Source organism: Salarias fasciatus, chromosome 4, assembly GCF_902148845.1.
Source record: "Salarias fasciatus chromosome 4, fSalaFa1.1, whole genome shotgun sequence".
NCBI classification, from domain to species: domain Eukaryota; kingdom Metazoa; phylum Chordata; class Actinopteri; order Blenniiformes; family Blenniidae; genus Salarias; species Salarias fasciatus.
The window spans coordinates 8,341,087-8,368,891 of NC_043748.1; the positions used below are offsets into that span (position 1 = coordinate 8,341,087).

The 27,805-nt window shown below is 45.1% G+C and overlaps 3 protein-coding genes across 5 annotated transcripts; all 3 read right to left on the reverse strand.

Annotated features, from left to right (window-relative positions):
• Positions 1-3,344: 3,344 nt before the first annotated feature.
• Positions 3,345-19,440, reverse strand: LOC115386804 (transcription factor MafG). 2 transcript variants are annotated; one of them, XM_030089271.1, is made up of 4 exons: positions 19,276-19,440; positions 17,234-17,362; positions 6,394-6,466; positions 3,345-6,320 (listed from the first exon to the last, which is right to left on the reverse strand). In XM_030089271.1, the coding sequence occupies exons 3-4, from the start codon at positions 6,427-6,429 to the stop codon at positions 5,868-5,870; spliced, it is 489 nt and encodes a 162-aa protein (XP_029945131.1). In that variant the 5' UTR covers positions 6,430-6,466; positions 17,234-17,362; positions 19,276-19,440; the 3' UTR covers positions 3,345-5,867. The 2 variants fall into 2 exon arrangements, with proteins under 2 accessions (XP_029945131.1, XP_029945130.1); XM_030089270.1 differs by lacking the exon at positions 17,234-17,362.
• A 599-nt stretch (positions 19,441-20,039) lies between these two features.
• LOC115387227 (pyrroline-5-carboxylate reductase 1, mitochondrial-like) lies at positions 20,040-23,150 on the reverse strand. Of its 2 annotated transcripts, none has more exons than XM_030089849.1 (8): positions 23,096-23,150; positions 22,783-22,854; positions 22,610-22,680; positions 22,220-22,399; positions 21,438-21,659; positions 21,229-21,321; positions 20,899-21,062; positions 20,040-20,699 (listed from the first exon to the last, which is right to left on the reverse strand). In XM_030089849.1, exons 2-8 carry the CDS (start codon positions 22,847-22,849, stop codon positions 20,534-20,536), a joined length of 963 nt encoding a protein of 320 aa, XP_029945709.1. In that variant the 5' UTR covers positions 22,850-22,854; positions 23,096-23,150; the 3' UTR covers positions 20,040-20,533. The 2 variants fall into 2 exon arrangements, with proteins under 2 accessions (XP_029945709.1, XP_029945710.1); XM_030089850.1 differs by having other exon boundaries at positions 22,783-22,929; positions 23,096-23,136.
• A 2,467-nt stretch (positions 23,151-25,617) lies between these two features.
• Positions 25,618-27,632, reverse strand: myadml2 (myeloid associated differentiation marker like 2). Its single transcript, XM_030090075.1, has one exon. It carries the CDS (start codon positions 26,752-26,754, stop codon positions 25,843-25,845), a length of 912 nt encoding a protein of 303 aa, XP_029945935.1. The 5' UTR covers positions 26,755-27,632; the 3' UTR covers positions 25,618-25,842.
• Between the last annotated feature and the right edge of the window lie 173 nt (positions 27,633-27,805).

Sequence of the window (27,805 nt, forward strand, 5' to 3'; positions counted from 1 at the left end):
GCCAACGCCTCCTCCACCGGCGACGCAGCGACGCACGACGCGCCGGTGCGTCAAGTTGCGTAAAGAAAGGCGGAGGCGCGCCAAAGGAAGAGCGCGCGGTCTGTAAAACCTCCTCGGTCGCGCGCAGGGAGAGCCGGGTTTATTCTGAAGGATCCAAACCGGGATGTGTTTTCTCGTTGGCGGAGGTCTCCTCGTGCGTCCGAGTGCCGGTTTTTACGCAGTGGACATGTTACATAATGACGGCGTTTTCTGGCGTCATGTGACAAAATCTGGAATCCCGCACAAACTGACAGAAAGGTCCGCGATGACAGGACGGCATGTGATGCGCTCTGGTCCGCACCTGAGGTGAGTTTTCCTGCGGGTTTTCCCGGAGAGAAAATAAAGCACAACCCCCCCGTGACTGAGTCATCTAGGATGAAAAAAAGAAAAAAAAAGCCGCAGTCATCATCAGCTGTTATTCTGGAGGTAAATCAAACATTCAGATATTATTTAGATTTTTATTTTTAAGTTTAGATGAATAAATGCACATGTAAAGATATTCATACTTGATAAATATTTTACCATAAACACTGTTCACCTTTATATTTAGAAATCAATATTATTGGCAAAGTACATCTCTTCATTACTGTCTCAGTTTGTCTATGATCACCTAAAATGTAATTTTAAGATGTATTAACACACTCAAAGAGTGCGTCTGGAGAATGAACAAAGTTTTTTTGTTTTGTTTGTTTGTTTTCCCAAAGACTATTGAAAAAAACAATATTTTTGAAAATCCTGATTTCGGTCAAAATGACATTTATCCATTGCATTGTACAATAATAATTATAATCATTTGCAGAGTTCTGAGGGTAAAAAGCAATTTATCTAAATAACATTCATTTTTTTCCACCCAGAAATAATTTAGTTTCTATCTCGTGGAGTTAAATGCGAACCTTTCCAACCTGCTTCAGCTGTTGAAGGAGCAGCGCTGTGCAGGAAGCCCATCGAAGGACACACGGTGTCATCTTGTGGAAAAACCCTGGTAAATCACCATCCATACAACAAAGAGCCAGCAGAGGGAACCCGAAGCCTCTGAACAGGTGCAACCTTCACAACTGGCACGTGCACTTGCACACCCAGGTGTTTGTTGCCCTGTCTTTTCACTCATATTTATTTTACAGACAGGACTCTGCGTCTGTTTAGGGTAATTTTTTATTTATTTATTAGATCTTACTGCTTGGATGGCTCTCACTGGCTCACTCTTAGTTGTTGAGGACGGGACTTGATGTTCTTTTCCACACGTGCACCATCACAAAAGCTCAAATCAATTAAAAACTGCTGATGTGAGGAGGAGAAAATGAACCTCGTGCCCGGTGTGGTATCTCCGGTAAACAGACGCGTCCTGCTCCTCCGCGGTGGCATTTCCGGCGTTCAGCCCCGGTGCCAAAAGCTTTCATGAGACAGGTGTGGTAGATGAACGGCCTTCGTGATGAGGAGGATGAGGAGGAGGAGGAGGGGTGGCTGTCTGAGAAGTGGGGCAGGCAGGCAGGCAGGCAGGCACCTGCTGCAGAAGTGGGTGAAGATGAAGAATGCTGTCCTAGATTGCCCACCGGCTCACCTTAACCCATCCCTCCAAATTAATCAAGTCTTCAGAGGCCGTGCGGTTTGTCTGGGGCGGGCGTCCAAGGAGGGAGAGAGGAGCACAGGTCACCCAGACCTGAGAGGGGCCGCCTCTTTTCCCCAACCAGGAGAGAACAATGCCGTCCTCGCCCTGCAGGCCGGGGCGGCAAGACGCAGCCCGTCCTCAGCCATCTGTCTCTTTGTTTCCGCGCGTTCTCTCAGGAGATCCGGCGGCGAACGCGCCGGGGTCGGACCGCTGCCGAGGAGGCTGATGTTTGATGAGGTACGCTGAGACTGGGGGGGGGGTTCAGGCGCTCCGCCGGGAGCACAGATGACTAACTCACCACTCCTCCTAATCTAGGACAAGCACACCTAGACATCCTTCATGACTCTAATGTTTTACTTGTGTCGGGCCAAAAAATGGCGTCCGCCGGGGTTAGCCGAAGTGGGTCGCCCAGCGGCTTTTTTTGGATCACAGAGAAAGAAATTGTGCCATCTAAATGATCGCTGTCTTCTGAAACCCACCCTGCACGGCGGAGAGCCTTCCCCGCCGGTTTATTTTTACAAGTATCGAACTGGGTCAATGACGCCACAGAAAATGACAAAAAAAAAAAAAAAAAAAACCAATTTCAACAGTGTTTAAGAAGCCTCGGTGACACCAAGAGTCCTTTTCCAAAACATTTTATTGGTCTTATAGAAAATAAAGTAAGCTGTATCAACAAACATACAATATATACATCAATAACTTAGACACCTCAGAGAATCACGTTTAAATCCACAGTTGTTACTGTATATATGAATACATAGTACTTATCTACAGATTGCAAAAAGTACAATAATTTAATTTATAAATAGTTACAATTAACTATTGTCTGTTTTCATACAAATTACTGCAATATTTTTTTTTATTACAACCCATACAGAAAAATAACAAAACAGATTATTAACTTTTTATTACTCACTTTAGTCGGATTTGTATACCTTTGAAACACAGACCTACTCCGCAGAGTAAGAGGCGAAAAAAACCTGCACAGTCAACCGTTTACAAAGCAGAATTTCATAAAAGAAAAAAGAAAAACAAAAAGCCAATGTCTTGAGAGCTATTAAATTCCACTGCCACACAAGTGCTGTTTGTTTATCCTCTCTAACATGTTGCTTATATAAAAAAAAAAAAATAGAACAACTAACAAACAGGAAAAAGCTAGAACCAATTAAAAATTAAAATCTGCAGAACAAATTACAGTGTTAAGATCAATTCCGAATACACCCTCCACGTACAATGAGAACAGAAACACTGTGGACGATGTTACAGCAAACGACGAGCATCAATGACTGGTGTAGCAGCAGAGGAACCTCGGTCGTACAAACACACGCCAGCACACACACAAATACACACACACACACACACACGCACGCATTTCACACACACACGCACACACACAAATGTACAAAAAATATTGCAAGTGGCCCTTGTAACAGAATCTAATGTAGCATCCACTTCACTTAGTGCAGAAACGTCTGTAACGAGAGCGGGACCGCTCAGGCCGAGTCCGATTTTTATGGATTTTGTAATTCAGTTAATTTTAAAGAGCTGAGAAACTGAGTAAGGCTCAAGTGCAATTGTCCTGTGATTCCTTTAAATCATTGTCTTCAGTTTTTAACGTGTTCGCTAATATAAACAAGGGCCAGCTGCTCTCCCGTTCATGAAGAGGGGAAAAAAAAGAAAGAAGAAAAACACATTTTACAAAATAAATCTACAAAACATCAAGAAGAACTCTTAAATAACAGACCATAGTAACTTTGACAATATTGATTATTCTTACATCTACTCTTTCACACCTTTCCACTGAGTTGCATATTAAGGGTCACTTTTTCACAATGGTCATTAATACCTACCTTTAGCTACATACTATACACCTGTATGTGTGTGTGTGTGTGTGTGTGTGTGTGTGTGTGTGTGTGTGAGAGAGAGAGAGAGAGTCGGCATCTCCAGAGGAGACGGACAGATTGGTCGACAGTGCCACTCGAACACCTTAAAGACACTTGACACGAAAAAGATTCACTCCACAAGACTTGCCACAGCAATAAGGACGCCAACATCAATACTGGGCTATGTCAAGAGTCGGATATATACGGGTTTGTTTGATTTTTTTTTTTTTTTTTCTCCCACAGTTAACCAGTCAATGCGGATAGCTAAGCGTGTTGACGGAGTGAGGATAGGACAGTTACAGGCGGCGGCGGCGGCGGCGCCCGGATCTCTGGCATGACTGAAGATTAACACCTCGCCCGGCGCTCTGACCGGCGGGGCGGCGGGGGGGGGGGGGATCGAGACGGAGCGCGCTCTGTTAATGTCATTACACAACTGCTTTCACCTTGAGGCGCGGGGCCGCTTCGCCGTTAAATTCCTCTCCGACGACCGGGGAGGAGGAGGAGGAGGAGGAGGGGGGGAGTGATGCAACACTTGGCACAGGAGGAGCGCTGCTGGCAGCTGTCGTTGATTGTAATTCTACGTGGTCGTGCGGTGTCTTTCCGAGTGTGGATTGAAGCCCTTTATGACATGCGTATTAAATATACATATAGAAAAATAATAATTAAACAAAGAGAGAACAGAGCTGCCATCCTTGCCTGCTTTCTACCCAACCTAGAAATTGTTCTTTTTTTTTTTTTTTTTTAAATGAGCTGTTTTGTCCTGAGCAAAACAAGCAGGAGCTTAGTGCATACGAACCCTCGCCCATACCCTACCGCTTTTAATCTCAACCTGAGGACCGGTGGCTCGATTTGCACACCTGATGCTGGTTAATGACCTTCAAGGTCACCGATACGACCTTCCGCTTGTTAACGTCGTGAGAGAAATCCCGCCCCCTGGCGGCTGGAAGGAGCACGCCCGTGAAATCTTTCTCCAGCACCAGGTGCGACCGTGTCAAGGGTCGTCAGAATCAAAGTCCACTGACGTCGCCTCCACCGAATTCTGCCTTTGCGCAGCCCGATGTGGTAAACTCTTAATGACGATGTGATCTGTAACTAACACCAAGGAAGCGGAGGATATCACAGATGCCAATACGCACAAAGACAATTGACCTTGTTCACACCATCTAGTTTAGCTCTACAGATTTGTTTTAAATAGCACAGCATTGACATCTATACAGTGAACGACACTGCCAACTTGTCACTTACACGTCACGTCACGCGCTACCCCACAGTACGCGCCTAGTCACTAGAAAAAGCTATCAGACTTCAATAATAAGCCACTTTCGGTACAATTGCAAAAAAGATGTCACAGGATTTTTTTTTTTTTTTTTTTGTAGTTTTCTTTTTCTGTATTTCTATAAACAATGGAAGGTAATCTACCTAGTAAGAAAAACCAAGAACTAAACATTAGACAAAGTTTTCTACACCTTAACAGTTCAAACAGTAAAGCTTGTGTAAAGACTCTCTTTTGGAAATATCTGACGGCCCTGTCGACAATAATTACAAAAAAATGCAATATAGATCTTTTAAAGAAAAAGAAAACAATTTCTCTATGAGCAAAAAAAAAAAAAAAAAAAAGAAAGGTTTCAAAATGTTTGTGGATTACATTGTCCCCACAAAACACGAGGATATTACTGTAATAACATTCAGGTTTCAGATATTGTCGGAGTTTCTCGTCATACTGGAATGGCACTCAGCTCTGGAACAATAACATCGAGAACTGCTGATCGGTTGTTGTTTTTTTTTTCCTTTTCTTTCTTTTTCTAACGTTTCCCCTTCACCATAGCTATGCAAGACCTCTTTGTATTTTCAGTGCATACATATATTATTGCATCTAGCAGTCATACTGATTATGACAAGTTCACCAAAGCCCGTCACAGATGCATGAACAGAACCCAACGGCGTGTTGGGGAGCTTTGTTTTTTTTCCCCTCCACGCTTATATTTGTGACAAGCGACCAACAAAAATCACAAATTGGACTAATTCAGTAGTTTTCTGTTTGTCTGATTGTTTTGAAGACGTGTTTGTGACCATTAGTCATCGATCCGAATTAAAGTCAGTGCATAATAACCAGCGGAAAGGCATCGGTAGTTCGATACGTGTGTTTTCTCCTTTTTTTTTTTTGACTGAAAAAGCTCAGTCAGAACAGAAATGTCTTCAGAATAGTACAGATTTGCAAACTTCTGAATAAGTATGTTATTATTACTGTTGTCAGTGCCGTGGATGTCGTGGTCCTCTGCTGCGTTACGATGCACTGACCGCTCGGATCGTAGAGCATCTTCCTCCTGCTCTGTCCGCTACTACGACCTAGCTTCGGTTTTGGACTTGACGATGGTGATGACGCTGGTGGCGGCTACTTTACCGGGGATGAGCGGGCCGATGACCGAGGCCATGGGCCCCCTCGCTGAGGTGACGGGGTTGCGGGCCACAGTCCTGGCGAAGCTCTGCAGGGCCTCGTACTTTGAGCGCAGAGCGTCCAGCTCCACCTTCATGCTGGCGTTCTCCGTGGCCAGCTTGTCCACTTCCTGCTGCAGCTGGGCCTTCTGCTTCTCCAGCTCCTCCTTCTGGGTGACGCGCTTCACCCGGCAGCTGGCGGCGTAGCCCCGGTTCTTCAGGGTGCGGCGCCGCTGCTTCAGCTGGAGGATCTCCTCCTTCGTCAGGCCGCGTAGATGCTGGTTCAGTTCCCGCACCGACATGGTCACCAGCTCGTCGTCCGTCAGGGTGGTGCCATTCTCCCCCGGCTCCCGCTTCACCTGCGGCCGGGGGTTGGTTAGTTAGTGACGGGTCTTCGATTGACGGCGGCTGTCTCGACGACGAGTGTCTCACCTTCAAGGCCTTGTTTCCCTTGTTTGGAGTCGTCATGCCACGAGAGCAGCGTCCACCTGTACTGCTGGCTGGTCTGCCGCGAACAAGGGGGAGAAAATGAAAAGATAAGTCACATTATATGAAATAGTGGAACCATAAAAACATTTCAAGTCACAAACATCACATGCGCTTTATGCTACAGCATGACCAAGTCTGTGAAACGCAAAGTGGGTCAAGGACTTCAGACTCCTTTCTTAATGACGCCTCGTATGTTGAATCAGGAAATGTTATTCGTGTCAGGTTTGGTTTGACGGGATCAAACGCTGCTGCGGTATCTGAGACATTGCACTCATTTATAGAAAAAAGTCAATTCTGCTCTCTAAACCCTGATAGACGGCAAACTGAAGTGTAGAAGTCAGGCTCTGGCGTGATCTGACTGATGGATGCAGTTGGTTCATGTAAGTGACGACAGAGCTGCTGTCTCATAGATGAGTTTTCAAGCCAAGACATGAAACATGATGTGCAAACCTCTTGTTTTTCTTGTTTTGATCTGTACCAGGAAAACCCAACAAAGGGGAGAACACCAGGATTTTCATAATATATATATCACGTACTGGAATGAACAAATAACTTAGCGGTTTTGCATTACTGTCTGAATGAAGAGAAAAATAAGGTCAGCACATTGCTACAGTGTCGGCGCTCCCGGGGGTGCGCCTCTCGGTGTTTTCTGTGTCAGAAGAAGAGCAAAATGTCACCAAGAGCGCCTCGAACGAGCCGAGATCTCCGCATTTTAAAATCCACAGGATGATAAAGGGGTTTTCATACATCCATCATTTACACCGCTTTCTAACCACTTCAGGGTTGCAGGAGCCGATCCTGACCTACTGCAGGTAAACGGCAAGGCAGAGGCTGGACAGCTTGCTAGTCCAGTGGGAAAACTGCTCACACACACATTCACTGTGGGAGGAGTAGCCGGCCAAAACCTATAAACGCACAAGGAAAACATGCAGACTCTCCACAGAAAGCTTTTCTCACTGTGACAAGATTCCCCAACTATTACACCACAGCTCAATATAGAACTTAAGCCAAAGCTTATATTTATGCATTTTTCAGAGGATTATTAGTCGGAAGCTGACCTCATCTTTCGGATCAATATTCCCGTCCAGCAGGTTTGAGCAGTTCCTGCAGGTCCGTGTTGAGCACCATGTCCGGGTCGATGGGTTCTTTATTATTACATGGGAAGTGCTTTTAAGAGTTCACACTTCCAATCCTGCCCTACATATAAACAGCAGTGTGGTGAGTCACGAGGAGGATGACATTTAATTGGCTGGCAGCAATTCAGACCGACTTCTTGGAAAAGAAAACTCAAGAAAACTCACTTCTGTCAAGCGCAGCCTCTCAGAGTGAAACCTTACCAAAGCCTTTTCTACTGTACATTCGGAGTCAGCTGAATTACATCCACGAGGGAGCGCGGGGCCGGCTTTGATCTACTGTACAAGCTCCCCAGTCTAGACAGTCACACCTGTCCAGATCTGGCCGGCGTCCAACCATAATCCCTTGAATCAATGAGAAACGGGGGGGATGTACTCTAGCTGCTGCAGAGCCTCGGTGGCCGTCGGGGTAGCGGGGCTGCACTGCAGTTCATCGTCTCGCTCCAGGACCGAGGGAACACAGAGCGACGCCGCGCACCCACTAACAAATCTAACCTAGTGCTGTTAAGACAGACGGGAGATCGGGTGCCTTCCACTGCGTGTGTGTGTGTGCGTGTGTGCTCCGTCACGAGATAAGTACCCACACACACACACGCGCGCACGAATACACACTGACGTACACACAGCGTGTGGCCCTGGGTGCTTTACACCACACAGTGTAAATGCTGCGTCAGCGACACAGGCACCCACCACCGCCAGCCCAGCCAGCACATTGCCGGGGTAAGCTGATTTGCACGGCCCAGCAGCGAGCGCTCCGCACCCAGGACATAAACAAAGCGCGTGCTGGCTCTTACGAGGCTTTAAATATCAACACGGGAGACAAAAGAATCTCCCCCAATAACGAGGGGGAGCAATCAAAGAGGAGAACGGGGGGGAAGGTGAGCGGAGGAAGGGAAGAGAAGCAGACGAGTCGCCGCGCTCCGAGAAGGCCGGCGTATTTCCATGGCAACAAAAGGGTGCTACAGGTGGACCGGTCACCTGAGCCAAACCGGGAGAGACAGACGCTTGTTAAAAATGACCTGAATACGACACGATCACACGGGCTGGGGACATAACATGGGGTCAGACGGTGACTGGAATTCTTGATGTTTCACTTCAAAAGAAAAAAAAAAAGTCCTTCTGCTCCTCAGAAAACAGCAGCGTTTCTGAGCGCGACGTATTAAAAGCCTTTCACGTTTTTACTTTCATTCCTGATGGGCTGGCTGTGAAAAGCTGTCTGATAGTAACACCTACCTCTCACTGGCCTTTGTGGTGACTCATTTCCAGTAAGCATTTGGACCACAGATGCAAAACATAATGGGATAATGGTCTGCCTGATGATGCACAGATAATGGACAAATAGACAGGAAAGCACTACACTAATAGCTGCTGGGACGAGCGCAAAAAAGCCTGCGTCTTCCAAATTTCATATTAAGCCTATCATTTTCCCCTCAAGCAGCCCAGACCCCAACATTGTTCAAAAAAAAAAAACCCAGTTGGAATCTTGAAAATGCGGCCGAGATGGCACACTGTCCAGTTTGAGGAGGCAATATTCTGTCACACAGCTGTGTGGGGTAACAAAGTAGGCACGGCTTGGCAGGCGGAAAGCTCCACCATATGACAGAGTGGAAAGACCGCAAGCCTCCAGCGCAGGCTGCTGCCAACAGACGGCTACCAATGACAGGGCATGGCAGAACAACACAGACAAGGTCCAACGCACAGCTGCTCCCTTCCACCACCAGGCATGTCATACCTCGCCGAGACAAAGAGGCACGCTCGCACAAACGCACGGGGGAGAGAGAGGCGAAGAACAGCAAAACACACCTATAATTTTCCGTAAAAGAATGACAGGGAAATTTCAGACTTGCTGCACTGATGTGATTGTAACACAATGCCCTTGCACTTGACAAACCCGCGCTAAAAACAGTCACAATTGAGGGGAACCGATCCCGACGTCTCCCGCGCAACTCGAACATAACCTCCTGTTAATGGCTTCGGGTCTTTTGTGCGCGTCTAGCCAAAGGAGCAGGAGGCGCAGGGGCACCGGAGGTAAAGGAGCAAGAGCAGGGGGGACGCAGACGTCTTTTGTAGATGCTTGCTGAATTTTTATGAATCGCCCGGAAGAACGCTGACAAATCAGAGCTGATTGCTTGTGGAGGAGAGACATCACACCCACAGGAAATAGAAAACGCTGAGTGTGGTCACCCACGGAAAGGGAACGGTGAGAGACGGACCGAAAGAGAGAGAGAGAGAGAGAGAGAGAGAGGGAAAGAGAAGGTGAGATGAAAAGAAGGAGGGAGGGAAGCAAACAGCCTTGTGTAAAATGCACGGTCGACACATTTAGAGGAGCTTGAGTAGAACAGGTTGGGAGGGAGGAGAAAAAAAAAAAAAATACTGATCTCAGCAAGGACCAAAAACCAAGGTGCCAATTAGGAAGTTGTGAAGTTGAACTAACACAACGAGAGCGGCCCGGCCAACCTTCAAAAGCCGTCGCTGTTCATCTAAATCTATGGAGGGCTTCTGGTAAAGGCAGGGTCGGCTCAGGTTGATGCTCAGGAGAAGGGAAAAAAACTAAAAATCCTCTGGTGCGATAAATGCTGATGTGACATGATAGGTCCGGCTTGAGCCTGTGGCACGCTTTAATGATCCGGTCCCCTCCACAGGATCTCTCCGGGTGGGGGGTGGGGTGGGGTGGTGGGGGTGCAAGCCAAGGATGGACACCATTAGCTGGGGGACTCTTTGTTGAGGGGGAGCCGAGGCTCCAGCTTCCACGCTCTGCGTCCCCCTGATGAATATTTATCACTGTCATTTGCCGCCTAAGGTGGGGGTGGGAGACAGGGTGGGGGCGGGAGGCTGAATAAAGATGCTCAGGAGGTGATTCTTCAAGGATACATCCAAGGCTCTTCCATCAACGGCTGTCTCAAAATGGCGGTGGGGCTGGCGGGGGTGGGCGGAGAGGGGAGGAGGGGGTGGATTTCTGGTACTGGAGGTGGTGTGTGTGGCGATTCAGGGCTGCAGGGAGGGCCGGCTCCACTTGACAGCGGTGTAACAAGATTATCAGGGCCATAAGAGCAAACAAAAACCCCAGCAACCTGCCTCGGAATCCAGATTACGACAGCGGCTGCTCTCTGAATACTAAACACCGCCAGAGAGCACCGAACAGGGGGGTACGGGGGGGCGTCTGCTGAGACAGGACAGTGGATCGTCTCAACCACGTGCACGTGACATCGACGCCGAAGACAGATTACCAAAGCCGCACGAGCACACAGAAATTTAACCTGTCGTGATCAATTGTGGAAAAAGAAGCGTCCGAGCACTTGGCGCTGGCAGCTCGCTAATGAAGTGAATAAAACTCGACGGTGGAGGTGCATGCTGATGAAAGGCTGTTTTCAGGGAAACACAGGCGGCGTCCAACAACGGCTCAGTCCTGCGAAACCAACAGCTGAATATCCCCTCACACCAAGAGATACATTTCAGCTCATTTTCACTTCCAGCCGGACGCACGAGGCGACACATTTTGCTCATATGCCTAAATCTACATGCCTGAGCTCCGAGCTTCTTCCTCCTCGTTGAAGAGGAGACGGCAGAGCCGTGGCCCAAATATAAACCAGGCGAAGGTGACAGACGTTTAGCAACATAGTAAACTTAAGGTGAGAACAAACAATATGAGACGACAGAATTAAAATAAGCACATCATGTTTATTTCTAACACGAGTGTGTTTGTTTTCTTCTCCATCAGAGCCGAGATCCTTCGACCTCAATCATTTTTTTTTTTTGTACATGTATTCCATAAACGGCCGTCCTCGACACTTAACGCCTAATTTGGAGCCGCTACTTTTAGTCCCCTCCCTTCTAATCCGGGGTTGAAAAGATGGCGTAGATATTCAGATCTAATCATTCTCCTCTCTCGGCTCAGTTAAGTCAATTATCAAGCGAGCTGCATGTGTCGGGCGCCATTTAACTGCAAATTAAAAACCGGACTCCTCTGATAGCGCCAAGAGTGATACTGGGAGAGCGGCGTAAACTTGTGGATGGGAAGAAAAAAAAAAAAGAAAACAGTATGCAGGAGTCTCTGTGTAAGAGAGGAAGAAAGGATGGGACGAAGGGAGGGAAGCTATTAACTACTAAGTATTCAGAGCGTGAAATAAGAGTGACAAAAAGAGGGAGAGGGGAAATCATTCAGCAGCTTTCACAGGGAAATGTGATACGCTTGTAGTAGAGGGGAAATACTAAGCCACAACTCTGGACCCGTGGAGGTTCTGGGCAACACTAAAACAGCAGCCAAGCTAAATTTCATGCCAGATTTTTTTTTTTTTTTTTTTATACAGGCACTGAATCCTGGAATGAAGAGTTAAGAAATCCAAGAAATCATTAATATGGTAAAAAAGTGTTACAAATGAAGCACAACGTATTTTTTCTTTCTGCGATTTGCAAACGGACTAAAATAATAATTTTAATTGTACAATTTTTATGTTTCACTTTAGTGCTTTCCTCAAAGTATTTAGTACAGGAAAAGTAAATTTCTAAATATTCAGTCTTAACTCACATCACGCTCGATAAAGGGTGGATCAGATCGACTCAGCTTTATGAAAGTCATTGATCCGCAGGGGCTGCATGGTGTTGGAAAAAACTGACACTGCGATTTTTTTCCAACCCTGCAAGACGAAAAAAAACGTGATTTTCCACAGATGACCTGAACAGCACTTTGAGCTACGCCGCACTGCTGCCTTCTTCTTGACAATTAACCTGTTTGTTGCTCATTTTTCAAATGTTGCTACCAGAAGTTCCATGTCCAGATGTGTGGTCTGCTTCGGCTGACTGATGAAGGACGACTGTGATTGGTGGATCGCTGCACGGAGTGTTGATCAGGTTCTCTTGTCAGGAGCGTTGAGTTCATTTGCCTCCAACATTACAGGGATCTGCGATGTGACTATAGCGCATGTGTACGTCGCACTGGTGATGCAGAAACGATTTATTGTGCTGCTCCATCGATCCACGCTTAATGCAACGTAATATTCTGGAGAATATTTGTGGCCGATTTTGCTGTAAGTTGGTTTTATGAGACATTTTCAGCAAAAATCCATCAAATGAAAATTTTTAATCCAAAGTTAGTGCTGAACAAAGCCATGCTGTAAGAACATTGCAATTTCCTGTCGTCATGTCCAGGTTATTAGAGAAACATTTGACTTATCATTTGACCTATAATATTACTTATGTACAATGATGCAAGAAGGTTTTTACTTTTAATTCTGCAAAACAATCCTAAAACGTGTCTTACTGTACTTTCCTGCTCTGATTTTTTGACTTTTGTAAATGACACAACATAACTTATTTCTCGTTCTTCCAAATTATACAAGCTATGTGCACATATTCTGATGAGGCTTGTATTTATTAGTCTAAATTATATGGTTGAACCTAAAATAAACAATTCCAAAACCATCCTTTTCAATCATCCTTTCTAAAAATCAGTCAAAAGTCAAAAACCCTCTCAAATCACCACCGTGCGTATTTTTTAAGCAAATTTGTAATCAAGAGCAAAACAGGAGCTGGAGACAGCCAAAAAACACTAAACGCAAACAAATATATTTAGAAAGACTCCCATATCAAAGCTCGGCGGTTGAACCATGCAGAGAAGCATGTGGCACATTTATGTCTGGATTTAGTATCCAGTTCTTGTCTTCCAAAGTGAAAACATGAATCATTACCCTGGAGGGCTTCTGTATTTTCTGAAGTCGCTGATAATGTGAGGCTTATTTAAAGAGACTCGGGTTAGACCGGTTCTGTGCTAACCAGCGCCTCCGATACGTGGAGAATCTGTCTCTCCGAGCTCGGCAGCTTGCTGTTTAGTCTCAGCGCTGCTCCAGTTCGAGCGGCAGGACAGGAGGAGAGACTTCATTGGCCTTCCGCAGTATCTGCCTGGAGGACTTGATTAAACAGGAAGAGAATAGCTCGTGATACTCCAGCCCTGCTCTGGCAGAGGAAGTGAGGGTTGCAGGCAACCCACACACTGGCAAAGTATCGAGGAGCTTTACTACGCCGCTTGCATACATATTAAATGCATATTGCACTGACCTATCAACACCACGACACAGCCCGGGAGACGCACGAGCCAAACACGGAGCTCAGTACGTTTTAATGAATTTGAGGTGAAATAATAGAAAACCGCCCACCTCTGATTATTACCACCGCACAGCTCCGATTTAGGGCGAATTATCTTCAACTGAAGCAACACTCTGTGATAAGACCATCAAAAAACAGCTCGCAAATTAGGAAAAAAGGAAAACAAAAATCACTTTTTTTTTTTCCCTGAGTTGAGTTCTGAATCAAGTGCAGTCAGCGAGCAGAGCTATTACCTGAAAATAACAAAGATGCTAATTTCTATTAATAACGCTGCCAACGCTCTGCTCAGATCAGGGTGACTGCTGATGTGTGGCTAAAGGATGTTTGACGGAGCCTCACACTGTCCAAAAAGAAGAAGAAACCTGCTCCAGAATTCATTACGATTCACCGACGACGCAACCCGCACTCCGAACAGCACCGATCACTACAGCACATCTGTAAGTTTCATGACTTATACGCTGAGCTACAGCTTGCAGGATCCTGGTATTTCTGAAGCCGGGTGTTTGATCAGTAAAGCGCTGGATGCGTGTATTCACAGATGAGTTGAAATGTTCTTTCTTCGGGGAAGACACGGAGCCCCCTGCCAACTCTGTCGCACAGGAGCTTCAGCTAAATAAATAACAGAATATAAATAACTGAACGTCAAGTTCAGCAGGAGCGACTGCTCGGGGACAGAGTGTATCCGCTCTATTTTTGTCACTTTCTGCTTGTAATCTAAGGATATATTTTTTTTGTGAAACGGCCAGTGACAAATTTAATGTTGTTAAATGACTTCTTTTAAAATAATCGCTCAGGTTTGTTAAAAATCTCCAGCGTTGGTTTCAACTGATAATTTCAGCTTTTTTTTTTTTACAAAAAGTGTGGCAGAAATGTCAACATGAGGAAACACACGTCAGGAATGTCAAACATAAGGCCCGCAGGTCAAAACCGGCCTGCAAGAGGCTCCAATCCAGCCAAACTAACTACTAAGTCTGGTGTGTATCATAGGAGAGAACCCTCTATTGTTTACACTGTAATTTAACGTGCAGACTGCTTGGTTAGCTCTGCTGCTTCACTAATACTAACGTCACTGCAGATGTGGTTCAGGCGAACTCAACATCGGACATTTGACACGCCAGTCAAACATTTTATACACATACAGGAGCATGAAAGCGGTTGTATTACCAATATAAACACGATGATCCAGAAATTACAATCTCTTTTTTTCTACAACTTACAACTACAAAGCATTTCTTTTTTCTTTACAGTACGATTTCTTTTTTGAGAAAAGTTCATGATAAAATAAATGACCGGAGGGTAAAACTAATAAAGCAAAAACTTTTTAGAAAAGTGCTGCACCATCTTTAACCTCGCTCAAAACTGTTGCACACATCCAGCACTGTGGGAAAAGAAGAACCAAGAATCTGCATCTCGGGAAAAAAAACTCTTGAAAATGTTGAAAAAAAAATCTGACTCCGACTGACTCACAAGATTGATTTTTACTCAAGTACTAAGTGGCAAAGCGACAAGTTATCAGTGTAAGTTTACCACACACAGGCAGGCTATTATTAAAAGAGAGGCAGCTTCTCATCTATTCTCACCATGTTGTGTTCGATACTGACGAACCTGAATCCTGAAAGAAACACAGAGCAGTAATGACCGCGCCAAGACGAACTTGTTCCAATCAGAAATTCATCAAACACACTTGCTACTCCATCTGGATGAAAGTGTTACTTTGAGAAGTGGAGCGGGCATATCGCAATGCTAAGCAATCATAATCCGCACTACACTTGCAAGAGGTTTCATCACCAGCATTCCCTCCCTGTTGCAAAAAAAAAAAAAAAAAAAAGTGGGCAAAAAAAATATATATTGATCTTTTTCTCCTCTCCTTCCAGGCATTCCCATTTCCCCGTGCAGCTTAAGCAGCACTTTTGTGGACAAATTCCACATTTGTGTTCCTTTCTGGAGGCTATTAATTGTCCTGAATAGGCGTAACTGGTCCCAGGGCGCAGCAGCGCCGGCCATGCAGAGGTGGCGGTGGCCAGACTGTACTCCGCGCCGTGTAAAGTCTTGCCTTGTGTTTCATCAACCTCGCATATCCTCTTCCACCCTCCGCCGCCTGCCCATTCCGAGCAACGCCAGTGGGTACGAGTTGTGCACTCACTTCACCTCTGTGGCATCCTGCCTTTATTTCATCTCCGCCGCCTCAATGGAAGAGGCGATAAATCTAAGAGGTGATCTCCACCACTCCCTGCCTCCGTCCGTCGGCACAGCGCCGCGGCCCCGTCGGGCCCCCTTTTCTTTTTTTCGGACAATCATCTGTTCTTGTTACCTGCAGAGATGGGCATTACTCTTTATTGCAAAGCCAAGCTTCTGATGTGAGGCCGGCCTGTCTGCTAAACACACTTCAATGCCCCCCTCGCATGAGCAGAGATGATGAAATAAGTTGGATATCTGAGCAAGAACGGGCAACTTCTATCTGTTTAGCCGTGCCTATATGTACTCAACAGTTTCCAAGGTGACTTTTCAAATTGCGCCGAGACTCTCCATGGATAATTCATTACCTGTGCCCTCTATAAGTGTGCACTTTAATAGGCGGCAAATTTCATCATGTCACACACAGGGAAACAAGAGCATCTGCCAAGGCGAAATAAGGGAAATGAAGTGTTACATTGCATTAAATAATGTCAGGAGAGGGCTAGCTCTCTCTAGCATGCAGCGCAGGCTTCAGAAAATACAAACACTTTTCTATTTCAGAATGATAAATTTGATTTTAAACGCTGTGAATCGTGCTTTTGATTTGTGTTCTCCAATAACACATGACCCAATTTGAACATGCGTTTGGCTGGCGGGACTAAATTGCAGCCACAAATGCACAATATGTGCTTATCTTGCATATTTAAAAACGGCTTTGACACCTAAGCACTCAGCCTGGACGTGCTGTCACCCTGTTTGTTGCTGTGCATCATGACAGCGCTGCAATAAAAAAGAAAAAAGCCACGTTCTCAGCTGAATGTAGATGAGCCTATTGATGAATGCATGATGGGCATCACTTGATGCTCATGGCTCTGGTGACCGACTTGCAGCCTCGCTTCGATCCACCTCCTCCTCCGCTGGTAAACACCGACCCTCGTCCGCCGTGCAGACCTTTGTCCGGCGGTGCCACCATGTTTCGAGGTGGATTCGTCTAAATGCATCATTGTGATGATTCAGCATGATTAAAAACACACGCGCGCGCGCGCGCGAACATATACGCACACACATACACACGCTTGCTACTTGTTAATTGGCTCCGATGCAAACAATGATGCGATGTTCAAGCCAAGGACGGCGGCGTTGACTTGGCCATTGTTAGAAATTAAATAGTGCTTAAATGAATTGTCACTTCAGGTGGATGCAATTCAACACGGCGGGTTTTTAAGAGGCAGAGAATAAACAGGTTGTAAAAAAAAAAGAAGAAGAAGAAGAAGCTGCAGACAGACACAGATGAACCGATCACACGCGTCTTTTGACAGAAATGTCACGAGAGAGAGAGAGAGAGAGAGAGAGAGAGAGAGATGATCGCCACCAACCTGATCTCTGCGCACCGCTGGCTCGGCTCGCTCCTTTCGCACAAAACGAGGTGATGAAGCAGCAGGTTTGAGGCGCATGAGTTGACAAAAGCACGGGGAAGGGGAGCGACACGGGAGCACCGGGCGCCTCTGCGAGCCACAACATAAAAAAAAAAAAAGAGAGGGAGAGAGACGCGACCCTGCCCGGGTTACACGGCGCTTGACATTCCGCGACTCCCGTCTCCGGCAGCCTCTCAGCGGCGAGCGACTCCCCGCCTACCAAACGAGCCGAGGAGGAAATCCCCGCGCTCCGCCGTCCCCGCTGTCACAGAGCCGAGTGCCGAGCCGGAGCCGAAGCCGGGAAACCACCGCGAAACACGCCGCGCACGTCCGGAGAGCCTCCTGACACGTCTCACCCAGCGGCCGGCGGCGCGTACAATAGAGGAGCCGCTGCCATGTCACCGGAGTAGAGAGCAGCGCGGCGCAACAACACGGCGGAGCGATCCGGGGGGAAACTTTAGAAATAAAACCACGATATGTAGGAGGCGTGTCTGCCGACCGCTTGAAAAATTACAATGCTTTAGGTAAAAAATAAATTTGGGCAAAAAAAAATTTAAAGGTATAACTTGACGTTAGCAATGCTAACCTAATGAGCTAGCTGGGTTCAGGCTGTCAGCCCGAAGTTGGCTTGTGAAACGATAGTTAAGGGATAATTCAACATTAAATTCCGCCTGACACCAAAAAAACAACAATGCACATCAGAAAAGAGGTAAATTAGACAAAAGTGCAGTAAATTATGCCAGAACATGAAAATCCAATATTCTTTTCCACTTACAATCAACTACAAAGATCAAAAGACACCAATGTCTTAATGATGAAATCTCAAAATAAGTGAACACAAAATTCAATAAAATAGAAGTGATGTACCTTTCCTCTGGTTGTGCTCTCAACAAAACACCAGATAAAGCGAAAATATTAACCAACAATTCCCAAACCACTCTTCCTAACTCTAAAGCCTTCATTTGTTATCCCTACAAAAATGCAACAAATGGATCACTTCACAACACAGCAATATTAAACCAGGGAAAAGCCAAAAAAACTTCAACTTCAGAGCTGTTCACCTGAACCTGATTCTCGGATTTCATTAAAAGAATATTTATGTATTTGGATCAATGAACACAAAGAAAACTGAACTTCACACAAACCAAAAAACTCACAGGCCTAAATGTTCAGTGTGAACCAGATCACCAAGCACAGTGGTAATATTTACAGAAATTCTGCTTTTAATGCAGAAAACATGTATTTCTTTTTCCTAAAATGGTTATTTCACTCCCCCCCCCCCCCCCCACACACACACACACACACTTTATAACTACACTAAGGTATTAGAAAAACAGATAAAGTTCAATTAAACTTATTAAATCTGTGTATAATCTTTACACAGACTCTACATATTCATTAAAATGTATTAATATGAAGGAGCACTACTTTTCTCCCCCAACATACCACAGTGGACTGGAAAAGTTAGTGAATGACATGAAGTATCTTTTCAAGTGAGTGGTTTTAATGAAACTTAACTTAAACTTAATATTGCTCTTAAAACATTTTGATCTGCATTCTACCAGCCAATGAGTTAAATTACTGAACAGAGAGCATCCCTACTTTTCATCTACAAGTGTACAGTTATAAAATTTGAATCAATTTTGTCTGGAAGTGTATTTTGAACATATGTCTGAGACTTTGACAGAAGTACTTTCTACATCAGCTTGTGTATTTTCCAAAAATACAATTAGAGTTGGATCTCACTTGAAATAAATACTCTCTATTAACTTCCACGCTACATATAAATCTGTGTTTTAGATGCTTTAATGCAATAAAGGTTCAACAAATGTATTTGTGGATGTAATGGACTGTAAAAGCTTTCAGAGGAAACCAGAGAGCTTCACATTAAAATTCCCCTCAACCTGCCTCTACGAAGTGGAGGCTGACTTCGGCGCCGCGGCGAGGCGAAGGCATGCACACTCAGCATAACAACACGGACTGTGTTCGGTCCGCGGACCCACCTGTCTGAGGAAAACGACGCTCTCTCGAGTCGCGGCCGTCACAGTCCCCTCGCTAGGCGCTCATGTGTGTGCAGGGGGGCCGACCATGAGGCGCTCCGGGTGGGTTTGGGTCTCGCTCCGGTCTCACTCGTGCGCTCCGTGTTGTTCCTTTCTCTGTACCCGAGCCAGACGTCATCGTGTTTGGTCACGTGCCTTCATTCATGAGAGATCAGCTTTCCTCACGAGCACACAAAAAAATAAAACACATTTCACCAAAACACACACACTCCACACACACACTCTGATACCTGTCATCATCGCACAGGACTGCAGAGTCAACACATCTGATCGCATTCAGGCGAATCCATCACATTTATTTACCCACATTTAAAAAAAGTAAGATCCACACATCATCACCCTGTTGTTGAGTTGTAAACTACTGCATTTCAGACATCATGACAATGTTTCACTGAGGTAAAATGTTTCAGCACACCCTGAATGGTTTAAATCACAAAATGAACTTTTCAGGGAGGTAAAGGATGTAAAAACAGTAAATATAAAAATAAAACAGAGCAGTGGTTTTCAAAGTGTCAGGGAGGTATACGAGCAAATCAACAGGGGGAAATTTACACGTCACAGCATATTGATTGAAGTCAATCTTTGTTATTGCAAAGATATGATGTTAAAAAAAATGCTGTTAAACCCAGGTCTGGACATGTGTTGAGTATTGGACAGCAGAATTTGCAATAAATACAAACTCTTCAGTAAATCTCTATGTCTCTGTGCATCTGTCCAAGGTTTCTAAATAACAGTGCTCTTTCTCTTTTCACTTACTTACATCGTGTGATTTTTTTTTTCAACGTTATATAATTTCAGAAGAAGAGCAGTTTAATGACTTTTTGAATGTTTTTCTTGATTTTTGTAATTCTGTGTTTCTGATTTCTGCCCTGGTTTCCTCTGGAAACTCCATGCATGTAACGTTAATTGCTGACTCCAATTTGTACCTACAGGTCAATGTGATGTTTGTAGTTGTCTGTCTCTGTGTCTTTACACTGTGATGCACTTTTGTACAGGACTCATCCTCTCATTTTGAAAAACCCTCACGTAAAATGATATAAAAGAAGAAAATAAAGAAACATTGTATGACCTGACCCAACAAAAAAAGCTTATTATAAAAATAAAGTATTTTTGTTTTGGTAAAAAGTACAGAAACATTGGAGATGTTTCAATTCACAGTAAGCTTCTGGTTTTCCCTGCAAATGTAAGAAAAAAGAAAAGTTCAGTTCTTTTTGGTGGTGGGACCTCGGTTGAAGAGGCTGATCCCGTGAGATCTGACTCCCACAGACTCTGCAGTCACTCCCGGCTGCTGCAGCACTTGGTCCAGGGTCGTCTTCTTTATGGCAGCAGGGGAAATCTTCTCCTGGTCGGCCAAAAACTGAAGTTCCCTTTTAAAGAAAAGGCAGGAACACACAGAAATTTAGAGCACAGACTGCAACCATTGTCGTAGTAAGAATGTAAGAGTAAGAGTGAACAAGTCTCTGGGGAAGTTGTGTTTGTGTTACGGCTGAATAAAAGACATAAAGTAGGTCATGTAACATGACACAAAACCGGTTTGTTTGTGTCTCGCATTCCTTCGCAGCCTACCTGGTCCGAACACAGGAGGCCTCCACAGCATTGATGAGGAGGCTGCGGAAGCCCCCACTCTCCATCACATGCAGGGCGTGGATGGTGGCGCCCCCTGGTGAGCACACGTTGTCCTTGAGCTGCCCGGGGTGCTGCTCCGAGTCCAGCAGCATCCGAGCCGCCCCCTGAAGGAAGCGGTTCAGAGTGGGGAGTAAGTATGGAGGTCGCAGGAAGCAGCGTAGTGAGAAACTCATTTTAGGTCCGACACCAGTAAATGTAAAATCAAAAACACTGGAGAAAACAAAACAAAAACAAAAAAAAAAACACCTATTTAAAGTCCAGTGTTCGTACCAGCAGGGCCTGAGCTCCGAGCCGTACAGCCAGTCTCCTCGGCAGGCCCATTTTCACTCCACCGTCAGCCAGAGCGTCTACGGCTGTGAATGCCTGCAAAGCCACAATCATCCCAATTGCAGTGATGGAAAAGCGGGCAACAAATCCAAAGTCCACATCTTTCACATTTGCGCCCAGGCGAGGCCGCGCCGCAGGACGTTCTGACTCACGTAAGCGGGGCCGCTGCCGCTCAGGCCGGTCACGGCGTCGATCAGGTCCTCCTCCACCTCGATGCAGTAGCCCACGCTGGCCATCAGCTGCTCCAGGAGCCTCCCGTCCTCCACCTGGGCATGGGTGCCGGTGGCGTAGACCGTGGCGCCCTCACGCACCACCACCGGCGTGTTGGTCATGCAGCGCATCACCTTCGGCGCAGTGCGATACTGCTCCAGCTTCTGCAAGGAGGAACAATGCACTGCTCTGAGAGGAGTGGGGTGAAAAGGTCATCGGTATCTGAAACTTTAAGAAGCAGCTTTGTAGCTCTGAGAATTCTGAAAATGTGAATTTCATTTCAGCATGAGCCAGATTTATCATCTCTCTAATCCAAATAATCATTTTTATGATTAGAAGCAATTAATTTAGGGGAAATAGTCAGCAAACAGCTGTACATGAGGACATGAGAAAATTGTTTTTAGGCAATAAAAATGTACAGTTTACTTTCTTTTTGGGGAAATTCCATCACATTGCTTCAAATAGTAGCCTCAAACATTGCTATCAAGTCCAAACAGCTCACCAATGTCTTGTCATAACATGTGACTGAGACGCCCGCGGGGCAAATAGATATATAACTAGTAATAACTATTATTAGACATTGTGCTTCACTGTATTTTCAGAAATTATCCTTAGTGATTTAGGATAAGTGTTTCATTTACTCATAAAATGAGCCAGTAGTTTTCAATACTGTTCCTGTGGGGTGTCAAACATACATCCAACCCTCTGGATGACCTTCACAGACCTTCTCTATAGAGCTGATGGTGACCCCGGCAGCACACGACACTATGAGGTGACGGTCTTCAATATCTGGTCCGATCTCATCCAGCACAAAAGGAATGATGTGGGGCTTCACGCCCAGGAAGAGCACGTCGCTTCTGCTCACCGTCTCCTTGTTGCTGGTGGTCAAACTCACTCCCATTTTCTAGAAAGAAAGAACAGGGATTTGTTATTATATCTCTGATTTGCAACATATCTGTCAACAGACAGTCTACCAGGTCTGTCCTGGATTCTAAAGTGGTTTATCAAGGTTTTATTTTCCATGTGCAGATATAATTTTGATAACCTCATAAGCATATTCAGTTCCCAGTTTGACCCAGGAGGGGTCAAACCCCCAGCACATCTGTCTACACACCCGCAGCTGCTGTGCTGAGGGAAGATCAGTGTCTGGAGAACTGGCTGTAATTCTGTGGGTCGCAATCACACCTACAGAGATAAAGAGAAAAGAAACACGTCCAAAGATGTAGTTTCCTTCTGCACAGACATGAGGCTGCAGACCTGAGAGTGTTATAGTGAAAGAGAACTCACCTGCAGCTGTGAAGCCTCTGACCAGAGCATGTGCCAGCTGGCCTGCACCTATGAACCCAACACTCATCCTGCCTGTGAACGCAGGATGAACACGTTACTGTCTGCAGGCTTCACTTCAGAGGGAAGAGGATCTGCTGACACTGACAACTGGAGAACATTGTGTCTTAGTTCAGCAGGAGTGAAGGAAGTAACTTCATCTTAAAGCAACAGATGCTCAAGTGCGCTCTAAAAGTATTCAAACTAAAAACACGTGCAGAAACAGAGGAAAATAGCTTAGTAAATCGAGAGAGTACTCTTTTAAAAACATATTTACCTGTAGTTTTTGCCTGTCAACGCGTCCCACCTGGCTTCGGCTGTACTGAACCAGCAGCGAAACCTTTGACAGGCAGCTGAGCAGGCCAATGAGCGTGCGCAATTACTGAACACGTAATCCCTTTAACCAATCACAGTGACGGGAGCTAATCTGGAGGCGGGGCCTGTGGAACAGAAACTCCAGTTGCATCAGTTTATGCCTGAGGGGAGAAAAGCGCTGCGACACTGACACCTGCTGGCCAGAAGTAAGAACTGCACGGCACAGGCAATGCACTAACATTCTACATTCAATATCTGTTGTCACTGCTTATGTCTTTATTTACTTGTAATTATTTGTATTTATTTGGACTTCAATAGGGTTGATGCAGGTTGAAGTTTACTTGAGAAATTTCAAATTTTTCACTTACAACCTTAAATTTGAAATTAAATATCTACTGCATGCATTACTTACATATCTTTTAAAGCTTTGTGAGAATGATTCAGAATTACATGAAAGGCTTTAATCCAGGAATAGTTTTTCACACTGAAGCTACAGGAATTGATGCGTTGAAGAAAGTTGTAGTTACATTAAGTCTGGTTGAATTCCAGAATTTCTTGCTACTATTTCGAGAATAAAAATCCTTCTCGAATAAAAGTTTTAAATGTCATTTACAGTTTTTTTTTATTATTATTTTTTTAAGTTCAGCAGCTGTTTAACATTAAGAAAAGGATTGATTTTATGGGTCAAAACAAGTGCAATCATGAACAGTGTCAATTCTAATGATTAGGTTGCAGTATCATTATGAAAGTAAAAGTTACCCATATGTGTTTCACAACCTGCATTCCTGCACTTACAAAGCAGAATTTTCTTTCATTCAAGTGAAAATCTTATCACACATTGACCACAAATTTATGGGCGATAAAATATTTGAACACGTTGACTTTTTTTGACATTCTCCATTCCCATATCCACTGCACTACACCACAACACTATCTGAGTTTGAAAAAGAGACACATTTATAATAACTTAAGAGTTACATAATAACAACAATTGGACCAGCATGATGAAAGAAAAAAGGTTTATTGATGGAAGATCAAACAAGCCTAACGTTACTCCAGTAGTAAGTTGGCATACATTCTAATATCCTGGTAAAAACTGAACATTTAAGATTCCTGGTTTTTACGTGATAAAAGTGGATCTTCAGCCTGAGTTATTCTGATTGGAAAAGTGCACATAAACATCTGATTCTGGTATTTTTGTTATAACTAATATAGCTGTGAATAAGATGCAAATGATCAAAATGCTGTAATACCATTGTGATAATGAAGTTTTTTCAGTGTTATGCTAAATTTATATCGTAATGGATGAGGTGTTCGCTGTAGACCTTAACCTGGACTCCTTCAAGGTTAGCTGTGTTCTATTTCATGTCATCTGGTAGCACACAATCAATAACTCCAAGTCCACTGATGAATACCGTGATGTATCGTATATAGGAATGGGCCTGCATGGAACTGTTATTTTCTGAAAAGAAAAATGTGCCTCATGTGGAACTCTAAACACAAAGAAGCTTCCAAACATGTATTTCTTGCTTCTCTCAGATGAAGTTTGTATAAATATAACACTTCACTTTTATTTCATATATGATTTCAGCTCATGTCTTCTCTGTTACCCGACCTCCATCGGTGACGGAGATTTCCCAGGATGCTCTCTGCTTTTTACTCTGTGTTGACAATGCTACAGCCTGAGAAAAAACCTTATAAAATGTTCATAAAATCTGGATTAGTGGTGAGATGTTTTTCAAGGAAAGACTGTTTAGGAAAACTTCAACACAAGGGATGTAAAAAGAAAAGAAAAAAAACTGTTATTACTTTTCATAACAATTTCACACATAATGTTAACCTAAGACCTTTAGAATACTTCATTCAGGAGTAACGATACAGAAAACAAACATACACTTTGGTAATTTATTGAACTCAGAAAATATCACAAACATGGCAAAGGAAGGAATGTCACACTCATGTTTGTGTTCAACATGTAGTGTAACGGCAAAATAATCCATTTAATAATACTCTCAAACATCTTAAATAATTAATGTCACTGATATGTCTCCTTTCAGGAGAAAGTGCTCTTCATGTGATCAGAAATGACGGTTATAGTGCAGCAGAACAGCCTGAAAACCAAAATCAATGTTCAGTTAACACTGACGACACATCTCTATGAAACTTATTATTTGAATATAATTAAACAAAAAGTTCAGTAATACTGAGTCAGACATAACACTGTTCGAAAAACTTTAAATGATTTTGTGCTGTGTGGGAAGACGCAGGTGTTGATCATATGTTAATGATGTATTGATTGATTAGAATCACATGATCACTGAGCGAAGTGAGCATCTGAAATCAGAGAAGAAAACTGTGCCACATACAGCAGATTGTGTTCGTTGAGTATTAGAGGATCAGCTTTCCGTGTTAAGGTGTATTGTTTTCTGTTATAAAGTGTTTTGAGTCTAGATTTGAGAAAATAATAATAATCGGCTTTCCTGATATCTGAGCGCCTCATTAATTCAGAAAAACAGTAAATATTTGTCTTCATTTGTGAGTGCAGTACACGTCTGTACACATTCTGGACAGTAGATGAATACTGATGGGAGCAAACGCCTCACATACATGAGGAATCATGGATAAAATGCAAAGAGTCTTTCACACAGAACTGAATGATAGATGTGGTTTCAAAGTTTCTGTCTTTAAAAAGGCGTCATGAGAAAGTCCTCATACAGCAGAGCTTGAGACAAAGCGGATCCTCTGGGAGTAAATAAGATCAACAAAGTACAAAATCAGGTTGACGCTGGTGAACACGGCCACCACCAGCTTGCTGTCCCAAGGGCATGCTCCACGCGGGCAGGCCTCCGGGCGGGTGGTGTTGCCGTACTTCTTGTCGAAGCTGAAGATGGGCCAGATCAGCGTGGTGCTGAGGTAGAGGACCACCGCGAAGAAGGTGTAGATCACCACGAAGCGGTCGAAGGGGAGCCGCAGGGCGGCGGTCCGGCCGGACACCGTCAGCACGATGACGATGACGGTGACGGAGAAGCACAGGCTGAACACCACCACGCAGTACTGGGTGGCGATGTACACGCTGTACTCGCTGTCGTTGGCCAACGCGCCGAAGATGATGCAGGCCACGAAGGCCTGCACCACCTTGAGCAGGCCCGACACGGTGGCCATGTAGCCCACCACGGCGCCCGGCTTGGCCCTGGTCAGGAAGACCTCGGCCCCGTAGGGGAAGCAGCAGACGCTGGAGCAGACGGTGACGGCGATCCGGTAGAACTGGACCTCGCAGCTCTCGTCCGGACACTCGGTCTGGAGGAAGTAGACGGGGTACACCACCGAGGCGGTGATGTACATGAGCGTGGCCAGCATGGCGAAGGCCACGGTGAAGTTGTCCCAGGAGATGGGCATGCAGGTGTGCAGCCGGGTGATGTCCAGGGTGAACACCAGCAGCGTGACGGCGAAGCAGAAGCACCACACGAACATGCAGAAGGTGCCGTAGTTGGCGCTGTAGCCCGCGCTGTGGGACACCAGGGCCATGATGGTGCAGCCCAGCAGCAGCTGGCACATCCGGGCGATGCCCAGCGGAGACAGCACGGCCTCTTTGTTGAGGTAGTGTCCTCCATGAGAATCCATGGCGAGCCTCGTCCCCCAGGAGAAGCCCTTCTTCTCTTAGCGTCCGTCTCTTTGAGCCGGTGTCCTTGTTGATATGGAATATTTTGACTTCACAATGTTTTGACTTCGCGTTCCTGACACGCTGAGGCCCGCAATTTTCTTTCACACAGGCCTCACCCTTTTCTTTGGTCCTTTTTATAGATGACCCTTAATTACAAATGTCTGTAGCTTTTTTTTTTCTGCGAGCTTCCTGTGTAATTAGAGCACTGGGTCTAAGATCTGCGAACATTTATATCCAGTCATGTAAAAGCTTTTACAGCATCTGTTTTAATCTTATAAAACAGCATCAACTTCAACAATATATCTAAAATGCTTGACTTATGTGGCTTACTTAGGTAGATAATACTGGTATGGATCCAACGGTCTGTAGAACAACAGTATGATCTCGGTATGTCCTTTAAAATCCAGGTTCTCCTTCACTCAAGTTGTCCAGAGTGTCAGTCTTTTGTTTGTCCGTCTCCAATCAGCTCTCCTCCAAATGTCCGATATAGAGATCCGTCTTCAACAGGTGGACGACTGTGTTGTCCTGTCAGTCAAGTTCTTCTCCTCATCGACTGCGTTCTTGTAACTTCTTCACTGCGGATCCTCAGCGGCGTTCAGTCTCTCCGGCTCTGCCTCCTGCTCTTTGTCTTGTGCGTGTGTCTCTCAAACTCGGACTCCCACTCTTCCCTGCAGACGTTAACACACTTGTCTCTCCTCTGTGTTTGTGTGTGTGTGTGTGTGTGTGTGTGTGTGTGTGCAGGGTAGTGGTGGCTGCCTAAATGAAAGTTTGTGTTGAGCCCGGAGCTCCAGGCCCTGCCAGCTCTATAAATAGGGGGTCTATATTCCACAGAAGGGTGGGAGGCTGCATGTGGCAGGGCGGCATGAGAGTCGTATTTCTGGGGAGCACCCAGAGAGGCTGAGTAAGAGCTCCCTCAGAACCAAACTGGCATTTACACAAAGTGTAATGACAGGGACGGAGCATAAGACTCCCATTAGAGGCAGAAATTACACACAGGTTGAAAGGGATGAT